This window comes from Neltuma alba, unplaced genomic scaffold (assembly GCF_004799145.2).
Source record: "Neltuma alba isolate B1F8T4 unplaced genomic scaffold, ASM479914v2 tig00010452_pilon, whole genome shotgun sequence".
Taxonomy (NCBI): domain Eukaryota; kingdom Viridiplantae; phylum Streptophyta; class Magnoliopsida; order Fabales; family Fabaceae; genus Neltuma; species Neltuma alba.
Window position 1 is genome coordinate 503,737 of NW_021635344.1, and position 11,880 is coordinate 515,616.

Consider the following 11,880-nt stretch of genomic DNA (forward strand, 5'->3'; position numbering starts at 1 on the left):
TAACAAATAAGACGTTTGGCTTTATAGAGCTGTAAATAGTATTATATATTGAGGTGAACATTACAGCTTTTGCAAGAAGCCAAATGAAATTGGAAGAGAGAACAAGGTACGAGGTAAAAGAGAACACACCAGATCATATGATTGAGGTTACAACACAAAGTTGCATGCATCGCATTTATTCTTACAAGATAGCTAGCATGTTTAGTTATTGTCGTACCATTGCTGCTTTTGAAGATAGGCAATTATCTTCTTGTCAACCTGGAAGGCTTTAGCGAGAACATCAGGATTGATGGGAGGATTGGATCCAAACACAGCGTTAGCAATGGTAATAACTCCTGGATTTTGGCTACTTAGACTAGAAAGTGCCACAGCATTGTAATGGCCGATGTTGATTTGAAAGTGAATCATACCAAAGGGAAATATAAACACTTCTCCTTTGTTGAGGATTTTGGTAAAGAAACGGTTGTTGTTTTGATTGGAAGCCACAAACCCAACCATAAGAGTTCCCTCAAGAACAGTCAACACCTCAGTGGCACGAGGGTGAGTGTGGGGAGGATTCAAACCATAGGGTGCATAATCAATACGAGCAAGGGAGATACCAAGAGTGTTGAGTCCTGGGAATTCATTTACAGACACTTGAGTCACCTGGGAGCCCAATGGATTGTTTGTGTTCCCTGGCATTATGTGGAAAAAGAAATCTTCTGCATTCACAAGCTTGGGATCTTTGCAGAATCTCCCGTTCACAAATACTGCACAAAACCAATTCAGTAGAATTACTAATCAATATCCTTATTGGATCTCATAATTAATGCGCATGGTATTGTGTGTGTACGTACCTCCGAGTTTGGTATCATTGACACCCACACAAAAATCTTGCAGAGGGCTGGGGTCATAGGCAGAAGCAAGGGAGCAAGTCAAAGCCAAGAGGGCAATGAGAGAGATAAATACTGAACCTTTTACCATCTTTTCTCAAATCCTTTCTCTAAATTGTGTGTTTCTTGTGACCAAATCCATTTGTTGTCGTCGTCTATTTATAGCTCAAGGGAGCAGCCATCATTGTTGAATTAGTATTCTGTTTTAGTTACCACTTTAATGTAAAAAAATATATCCACATTACCATATCAATTATTGATATTATGTTTAGCACATGGCTGGAGACGTTCATTAACAGTTTAATTAAGACCTCACTTGGACTATTTCATTGATTCCCTACGAGGAGACAACTTATAATTAAGACTTGGTAAAAGTGTTCAATTTTCAATCTTTTTGTTCACCTGCTGCAAAGATTATCATATTAGATGGTGGTTTGTTTATTCGCGTCTCTTTCTCTCTCTTAAACACACCCGCGTTCCCATAACCTTTTTATAATTCTGTGCATAGTTCTGAACATTTGATTTTTTTTTTTTTTAACTTTTCTTCTATTCCTACGTAACGCTATTTATGTTCTCGATCAGTTTTTTCTTTTCTTTTTTGTTCTCTCGCATTCTATGATTCCTAGTACATAATTTAAAATTAGTTTATAACCAATAAGAAAAATCAAGGGAGTGGTTGGTTTGAGAGGCATGGGACCAAAAAAATGTGGAATAGAATAACCAAATCATGAACAATGGAATGACACGGCATCTTAATTCAATACCCCAGGACTCGAGTTTATGGGTCCAATTTTACATGTATACATCATTTTGATTCCTATTATAAGTCATTTGTATTAAAAAAAAATTCTTTCCAATATAAGCCCATTCTAGAGTTGTCAATGGTTATTTTTTCATTTCACCCGTGTTTAATTTATGTTGAAAAGAGCGAAAGAAGAGAGGGGGGTGAGAATGATTTGTAAATATTGAGAGATAAAAAATTTGATAAGGGCAAATTTGAAAAATTGTATCAATTTAATGGATTTATTGGTATGTGAGAGTAAGTTAAAAGTTATCACTTCAGTCCTTTTTAATTGTTACTTGTAGGTGGGATTTTGGTCCTTTTTATTTGTTATTTGTATCCTTTTTAATGCTTCATTACTAATTCTGCTCCTATTAATTAAGGGAGACAAATGTAAAGGTAAAAAGAGAGAGAATAAGTAAGAAAAAATATACTAGCTATTTAATAAAGATAAAAATAAAAGATTTTATGTATTTAATGATTTTCTTGGTGTATGAGAAACTGAGTGATAATTAAAAAGGACCAGAGTGGTATTTATAATAATAGGGATCGGCGTGGTACTCTTTTAGTATGATTTATAAGACACTTGTTTTACTATAATAAAAGAAAAAACTTTAAACCTCATTAATTTTGTCTCAAAGTTTAACAACTTTCTAACTATACTCTTATTTAATATATGCACAATCTAAGAAAATAGCACTCTATACAATAATAAATAAAAAAATAAAATAACATCCATATTAAAAATGTAATAAATAGGACCAGCGAAGTATTCTTTTAGTCCTATTTATAGGACATTTCCATCATATTTTACAAGGACCAAGAGATACCTAAAATTGCATTACCTTTGTAATAAAATATAACAACTTTTATCTTGTATCACTATTCAATATATGTACACACACCTTTCAGGAGAAATAGCAATTCACGTTATAAAAAATAAAAGATAAAATAGTATATTTATACTAAAAATTTAATAATATGACTTATAAATAGGAAAAAAAACATAGTCTTTACCTCATAAACAGGACCAAAGCAGTATATATAGATATTAAGCACAATTATATTTAATGTGGAACTCGTAATATCTAACTAAGTTGTGCTCACACTTTGACATCCTGATAATTAAAAAGATTAATTAATTATATTAAGGCTTCATGATGCGCAAACATTAGTTTTTACTTTAGCCTAATTCGTATTACTACTGAATTATTATTGATTGGCTCTTGCCATTATATACCTCTTTCGTCTTAAGACCATTTGCTTTTTCGTGTCTTTTTCTTTTGAAAAAAAATTGGGCAAGTATTAGGACCATAGATGAAACCTTAAAAGCTGGAATCGCTAGCCACATGCTCAGCGTTAACAATTAACAAAATATTCTAAAAACAACAACAACAAGAATAAATGTAAAAAAAAAAAAAAAGGCTACAGAAAAATAAGTCATCAATATATTTTCCATATGCTTGCAGCGATATCCTAAATTCAAGCACCAAAACTAGGCAAGGCATTATGTAATGAAAATATTTTGGGTGTTACGCAACTGAATGTAAATATATAAATATGCATCGCCTTTTATTGGTTTGTATTATTAGTAAAAGAGATATATGGAACGATTGGTAGGCTTTTGGTCAACACGGTTGCTCATTTTGGTGTTCTTTTCTTTCACACAATTAATGCTTTTAGGTGGATGGTCTTAATCAAAACAAATATATCCATAATACGGTATCAATTATAAATTGAATTAATTAATTTTTTTTATAGTCGGCGAGGGACGCTTAATTAACAACTGCACGACCCGAGGCCCTCTTTTTCCCCCCTTTCTAATTATTAATTATTAATGCCGCATCAGATAGATATACCAAACCTACTCCACCTGCTCCTTTGTTTATTTAGATTCGTTTTTGGCCAACCTTTTGTTTATTTGGATACACTATCATGTTACTATTCATAAATCACTTTCACCATATTTTGTCAAAATAAAAAAATTTTAAATCTTATTAATTATGTCTTAGAATTTAATAAATTTTTAATTTTACTCCTATTTAACATATATATATACACACTTTTCAAGAGCATAACAGTTTACATAATAATTGATGGCAAAAAAAAAAAACAGTTTACATAATAATAAATGAATGTGAGCAGCAAAATTCTATCATTGATATGAAAAATTTGATGATATGACTTAAACTTCATCCAATCCTATTTATAAGCTTCACATTTGAAAAGTGGTATGATCCATTTTATAAACTTCAATTTGGCTTTGTCTTAATATTTAATGCATTTTTTCAATTTTGTCTTAATTATCTATTAACTCTCCTTTGTTATACTCTCTCTGTCTCATCACATTCCTACATTCATTCACTTTTGTCCTTTTTCTCATTTATTATAAGGATATATTTAAAAACAAAAATATATTTTTAACTTATTCATTGCTTGTAATTTATTTTAACTATTTTTTATTCCTAAATTAGTTATTTAAAACTTACAATAATAACTATAGAGAGTAAATATACCCAAAAAAAACTTCTCTGTATAACTTATAAATAGAACCAGAATACTCCATCTCATCTTCTCTAAGCATACAACTTTTTAACCAATCAATTAAACTCCTCTAATCAATGGTACAGCAAATAACTTTTTTTTTTTAACTAAGCAGAGTAATTAATTGGGGCTTCTAAATAAGACAGAAAAGTTAGGAGGCAGTAATAATTGGTACCCAAAAAGAAAAATTAAGGAAAGATTTGAGTTTATTGTTTTCATCGAACTTCAATATCATAATTTGAAATAACTCTTTCTTAAGCAACCAACACTTCTTTAATTTTTAGCCAAATTTGACTCACTCTTCTTTTTGTAATCTAGTATATGATCAATCTTAACATGCTTTTTAATGTCAAAAGTAGCTTGGAAGAGTTTGGTAATTTAGTGCTTTTCGTTACAAAATACGTCACATGTTTTACCTAATTTGCAATTTCAATCATTTGTTAAAATAGTATTAATCGCTCTTCTTCCCTCTTGTTCTAAATGTAAGAGTTAATAAGAAAGTTTATTTTGGTACTAAATATAAAACCTTAATTCAATTTATCTCCCAAATTTATATATTTTCCCATGCTATCCCTATTAAATGATATATTTAAGGGAGTTTTGGAATAATGATAACATGGTTATTTTAAGAAAATCAACAAAAACTTGTTAGAAATAAATGGTTTAACTAATTTCTTAATGTATGTAAATTAGTTATCTAACTTAAACATTTACAAACATTAGCTGAGATAGTATATAATAATATCCTAGTTGTTTCCTTAAACTTTTCATACACAAATGCGGCAATATATTTGAATTTTTCATTTGGAATATTTTCCGGTTTATACCAAAATTATATACTTTTATGCATCAAAATATTTAATTATATTAGGTTTCGGTGTGTTATAACAGACATATTTTTAAAAGCTACTTTCATTCTTTTTTTTTCTTTGTACACGTAGGTATTTTCCTATTGGAGACGATCATATTTTATGCACTGTCAGGCACTAAATGTTGACACATTTCTCAATAAGAATTCGAATCTTATATTGTAATTGTAAAGAACTAGTTTCTTCTGCCAGACTCAACCCTGTTAGTAAAACCTACTTTCATTCTGCCTCTACATCATATATCCTACTTTCATTTCCAATTCCATTTCAATAAAAAGAAACTCTTTCATAGCACTCTCTGTCTTGTGCTTTTTATAAGATTCTTTTAACTAAATTATGTGGTCTAAGAAAACAATTAAAATTTATTAAAAGCCGTAACACCTTAATTTTTTATGCCAGCTAGGTCAATTTATGATAACTTTGAACCACTAAGCTAGGTTTGATCTTGAGAATATAATATTCATGCATAAATTTTCATGTAAACTTATCCTATACACAGGGTTCCATCCTGTATAAAGAATGAGATTTTCTGAAAAATTTAAAACTTTTTTTTAAAAGCTATTTTTCAAAATATCTATTTAGTGATTCAAACTCTCAATTTAATCATTCTCCCCTAATTTGGCATAGTTATTTCAAATCCTCAGCTTTAACATTAATAAAGCATTTCTTAGCTAACCAATTAATACCAGCTATCACCATATTTGCTATTTATTGCTTACGGGCATGATATATGCACTTGCCCTTAACTACCTCATTCAATAATATAGTAAACTAATCTACTACCACATAGCTATCAAAGCAGATGGCACTCATCCGTCAACTTCAAGAGTCATAGCTCCCTCTTTATAGAGGAATTTACATTCCATAGGCTCATATGATTACATATCTACATGTTTATATACACTGAGTGGTAGCCATAATCGGCTGATCAAAAATTATAAGTTCGAACTACAAAAGCATAAACTGATGACCAACTATACAAATTAGTTCTTTGTACAACCTTCTCAATTCCCTGCAATCACCACATGCTTGCCCTTCGAGCCACTTGCCTTTATTGTATGTCATGGAAGGAAAGGGGAGAGATTCTAAGAATCCCAATAGTAATAACAGTCTACCATACATGTATATAAGTTCACAAAGCATGCAAAACAAGCTATATAATAAGAACTTAGTAGATCAACATATCTAGCAAAGTTCACATAGCATATACAATTCATCATGGATTACACAGTTCTAGTATTCACACAAAACACATATTTGAGAGAACACACAGTTCTAGTATTCACACAAAATATGAGTTTAAGGGAACACACAGTTCCAGTATTCACATAGAATACGAGTTTAAGGAAACATGCAGTTCTTACATTCACACAGAATACAAGTTTAACAGAACACATAGTTTCAGTATTCACATAGATTGCGAGTTACCACTATTCATAATCAAGCATACATAGCTAGCCCCTATAATCGAAGCCACCATTCATAATCGAGCACACAGCTCTTGTAATCGAGACCACCATTCATAATCAAGCACACAGCTCCCTGTACTCAAAACCACCATTCATAATTGAGCACACAGCTTCCGTAATCAAAACCATCATTCATAATCTAGCACACAGCTTCCATAATCAAAACTGCCATTCATAATCGAGCATACAGCTCCCATAATCAAAACCCATCATTCATAATCGAGCACATGGCTCCCATAATCAAAACCACCATTCATAATCAAGCACACAGCTCCTGTAATCAAAACCACCATATATTCATTAAAGAATATAGGTACCATGGCACAAACAGACATGCAGAACTATTGTATAAGTATATGAGAGAAAAAGTTACTACATATTGACCTTTCCTTCAATTTACCTTCTCCACAATCCTTTCTTGTTTGTCTCCATAATAGGCTTGGGCAGATGTCGAATCCTATATTTTAAGTTCATCAAGAGATAGGTCAATGCTTAATCTATCTACCCTTTTTTTTTTCCAAAAATAAACTTTCTTGACCCACTTATTCGCTTAACATGACGGCAATCATTGGTTCCCACATGGTATTTTAAAATTACAAAATAAAAAAATTAGTAATGGAATAGTGACCAAAATTTCTGTCACAAATTTGTGAAGGAATTTTTGTCATAAATCTATTACCATTTTGTGACAAAATTTATATGGAATATTAGTGGCAGATTAGTGACAAAATTTTTGTCATTAATTTCCATTGCTAATCCGGCAGTAATTAGCGACGGAATTCCATCACTACATAATTAGTGACTGTAGAATTAGTGATGAAAAAAACTATGTTGCTAATTCTATCACTAACTAAATTCCATCACTAATCCGTTACTAATTTTGATTAGCGATGAAAATTCTGTCACTAACTTCTGTTACTAATTTAATGTTTTTTGGTAGTGTAACTAACAAGAAAATTAACGGATTGGTTAGTCTAAGAAGCACTGGTCCCCATAAAAATGGAAGAGAACAAACGGCCAATGCCTAGTGGAAGGTGGAAGCAAACCGCATATCTTGCTTTTAACTCAATATTCTAAAACTCGGAGTTTATGATTTAATTCCATACACACACACACACGCTACTTCTGATCCTAAATATAAAAGCTAGTTGACTAATTGGAGTAGACTAACTTTGTTAAATTAGTTATATGTAATAAATAAGTATTTTTTTCCTAAAATATCCTTGCTAAAATATCCTTGCTAATCAAGTTTATTGACTAGAACTATCATTATTAGAAGGACTATCTTGAAAAAAATGAATAAATATAAGAGATAATATGGATTTGAGTCTTATATTTAAGACCAAAATAATAGTCAAATGAGGTCTTATATTAAGGACAGTAGGTATTATGTATGTATGGAGTTTATATATAACAAATGGCTGTCGGTTTTCTCATAATACTATTTCTAATCATATAAATTTTAATTATCCTTTGCTGAAAGCCACTTATCATGCGCAATTCATAAGAATACCTTGAAGAATGAATTATAAGTTCGAACAATAAAGTTGATTAAAGTCTTATATCTAAAATTAAAATAAACCTCTTGTCTGACTTTTGTATTCAAGTCGAGAGGTAGAATATTGAGAATTGGAAGTTTAAGATTTGAATTGATTTTTTCCCTTCACTCTTCTTCACAACTGTAGGCCTCAGGTTAATATTTTTTCCTAATGCTAGGCTTCATGATGCCAAAATTAATTTTTGATTTAGCCTAATTTGGATTAGTGTGTGTTTGTATCCCTTTCGTCTTGAGACCTTAAGGCTGGAATAGTGATAAGCCGCATATATCCTCACCATCAACAAACTATTTTTTTTAAGGAAAAAAAAAGACGAGAAGTATAAGAAGAAAATAACGTAAAATAAGTCAATATATCCTCTATTTGATTGCAACAATATCCTAAATTCAAGCACCAAAACGGGGAAAGGGATATAATGAAAGTATTTTGGGTTTTACCTAAGAACGTGTAAATTTAAAAATATGCATCGCCTAATTTTGTGGCTTGGATTATTAGTAATGGAGATATATAGAAAGATTGGTGAGCTTTTGGTCAACATGGCTGCTTTCTTCATCCTTTATCAAAAACTTCTCCAGCAATTACTCGCTTGTCCCCCCCCCCCAATTATCACCCAGCTTTTAGGCGGATGATCTTAATCAAAACAAATATTTATCCATCTCAAATATTAATTAAATTAATTACTAATGTTTTTATAGTCGATGAGGGACGCCTAATTAACAACTACGTACTCGACCCCAGGCGGCTCTCATTTTTCATAATTAATGCCACACCAGATACACCAAACCCCATCCACACGCTATTTTGTTTATTTGCACATGGGTTCCATCATATTTTATCACAATCAAGAAAAATTTTGAACCTTGCTAAATTTTTTTTTGCCAGCTTTAAATCTTATTAATTAACCCTTTTCTAAAGTTTAATAATTTTTAACTTTATTCCTATTCAGTATATGTACTTTTCAAGAGAATAATAGTCTACACAATAATATGAATGGTGAAATTGTGCATTAATGTCAAAAATTCAATGATATGACTTATAATTATGAGCCCAAAAAAAAAAAGCTTCTTTCCACAACTTACAAATAGGAACACAAACGTTTGATTGTCCTCCTTTCCATTCTTATAAGTATCTCTGGCATGTTTTATAATATACTCCTCTGGTCCTATTTATAAAGCACTTTCAGCATATTTCACACAGAGCAAGAAAAACCTTAAAATGCATTAACTCTCCATTAAAATATAACAATTTTTCAACTTTACTCATATTTAATATATACACATTTAAAAAGAGATAACTACCTACACTATAATAAATGAAGAACAAAATAATAGATTCATACTGAAAATTTAATAAAGTAACTTATAAATAGGATAAAAAAAATCTTCTCTCTCTACTTTATAAATAGGACCAGAGGAGTAATATGTGCATCTAAATGATTAATTTATTTTTTCACCTTGTATGCCTAACTACTTATAAAACATCCTAACTAATCAATTAAACTCTCCGGTTAATGGTTTTAGTATATGGTAATTTTTAGATTTTACCACTTAGATAAAGTAATTATTACTTGGAGCTTATAAAAAGCGAAAATGACTAATAAAGAGCCTGAAAAATGTGAAATCCCAAAGCGAGCGCCTGACTTAGCATAATCGTAGAAAACCACACAATCCTAAAATGTAATTTTGAATTTGGAATGAAATGACAAAAATGCTCGCATTTACAAAACAAAAAATAAACAAAAAACATGTAGAGGTTTTTCTCAGGACTATGTGGATGTGACTTTTGTATTCTAACTCATAGTATATACTCCCTCCGTTCCTTATTATAAGAGACGAATAACCGAATTACGTTGATAAAAAAACAGTTAAAATTAGTTAAGAACAATTAATGTGTAAAAAGTATAATTTTTTTTCCAAAAATGCCCTCATTAATAAGGAGAGAGAGCATGAGAGAGAACAATAGTAAATTCTTAAAAGAAAGAGAAGTGGGAAGGAGAGAGAGTGTGAGTTGGAGACAATAAATATGAGTAAAATAGGAAATTAACACAAAAAAGTAGAGACAACTTTTAAGTGTCTCTTATATTTTGGAATATGCTATAAGCATCAAATGTCTCTTATAATAAGGAACGGAGGGAGTACTATATAATGAATTCATTTTGAGATGTCATGACGTTTATTTGTAAAATTTGTGTAGAGCAACTAATTATGTCAATTAGAGAAGCAATCGATCGGAAAATGTGACGAGATAATAAGGCGGCACTCGTAATGTGGAAACAAGAGTATATAACTTTGACGCAAATTATAAGTAACAATATTTATTATAAAAGACATTACAAGTAAAGATTGAGGCCTTATTTTCCTTGTCGAGTATCAAAAGTTTTAGGCTGTTCATATCCCAAACCTGTGACAGCGCCTCTTTAATTACTCCCTCCACTTCTTATTATAACCAACATAAGATTTCATTACGTAGATTAAAAAGTTAGTTAAAGATAATAAATTGGTAAAAATTAAAAGTTTTTTTTCAAAATACTCTTATTTACGGGGAGAAGAGTATAAGAAAGAGAATAAGAAAATCATTATGATAAAAAAGAATTATAAGAGAGAGAGAATGTGTAGTGAAGAGAGATGATAGTTTGGAAAATAAGATAATAAATATGTTGAATATTAAAATAAGTAATTAATGGGAGTAAAATAGAAAATCTGTTATAAAAATTTAAAACAACTTATAAATATTGTTGGTATTTGAAGACAAATAGGGGATAGTAATTGTTATTTATTAAAAAAAAGGGGGGGCAGAGAGTACCAAAGAACACCACATTTATTGTCTTCTCACTACGTGCCAAATTTGGTGACTTAAGCAGATGTTGTTATGAGCTAGAAAAAGGACGATTACTGAAAGGGAGAGAGAGAGATAACTGAAAAGTTAAAGGGAATGTGACTTGATGACTTAGTGTTCTGGAAATTAACAGATATTGTTTTTTTTTTTTTGTTAACAATATTCCCTAGACCATGGTCCTATGTTTAACATTCCATATGTTTTCATTATGTTACACTGTAATCTGAGACTAAAACTATCTTTGGGAAATATCGTGACGAATATTGTGACTAAAACGACCAAGAATGTGCAGTAAATCTGAAGCAGTCTTCATTGTGCCATCTTTTTTGGGATCCTTCTTGTAATATCAGTATCTTCTTAAAAATGAAATCTAAATGAAATGGGGAGAAGCATGTTGGATATATTTTAAAACAAATGAAATTAAAAGTGCAAAGGTAAGGTTCAAGTTGAAAGTATGGGGAAGCCTTTGTTTCCTAAAGCCGTGATGCATGTAATATGACTAGTATTTTCTATGCATTATATTGGATTACATTGATGTGTAGGCTTTTATCTTTGTCCAAGGCCCACAAGAGTCCGAGCATCAAGTGAAGTTAAGTGCATAGACAAGAACAGGTTAGCAATAAGTTACTAACTCTAATATTAATTTTGTGTTGACCATAATTGTTTGAGGATCATTATACTGAATAATTTCCAAATCACTATAAGATTTCAAGATTTCAAAAATAATCTCATCTGTTTGCTGAAAATATTTCAAATCTTTTCAGCAGAAATTTACTTTGCCCGTACAGTAATTTTTATTCTTAATCATGTATTTTGTAGTGATATCTGCTTGATAAATTCGTTTTAACCAAAAACTCAGTCCTTCATAAAAAATTGATATATCGTTTTAACCAAATCATTATAAGTTACACTTTGTATATATCTGATAATTTAATTCTCTTTTTTTTTTTTAAC

General features: G+C 30.6%; 1 protein-coding gene across 1 annotated transcript; it reads right to left on the reverse strand.

Moving 5' to 3' along the window:
• On the reverse strand, positions 1-1,201 carry LOC114756691 (germin-like protein subfamily 1 member 18). The gene is made up of 2 exons (XM_028945630.1): positions 837-1,201; positions 1-749 (listed from the first exon to the last, which is right to left on the reverse strand). The coding sequence occupies exons 1-2, from the start codon at positions 961-963 to the stop codon at positions 202-204; spliced, it is 675 nt and encodes a 224-aa protein (XP_028801463.1). The 5' UTR covers positions 964-1,201; the 3' UTR covers positions 1-201.
• Positions 1,202-11,880: the final 10,679 nt, after the last annotated feature.

What these genes read in the sequence shown, in the direction of transcription:
- LOC114756691 (XM_028945630.1), bottom strand. Translation starts at nt 963, where the DNA reads ATGGTAAAAGGTTCAGTATTTATCTCTCTCATTGCCCTCTTGGCTTTG. An exon ending in CAATGATACCAAACTCGGAG is followed by an intron (nt 750 to 836) that starts GTACGTACACAC and finishes GGTTTTGTGCAG; the next exon opens with TATTTGTGAACGGGAGATTC.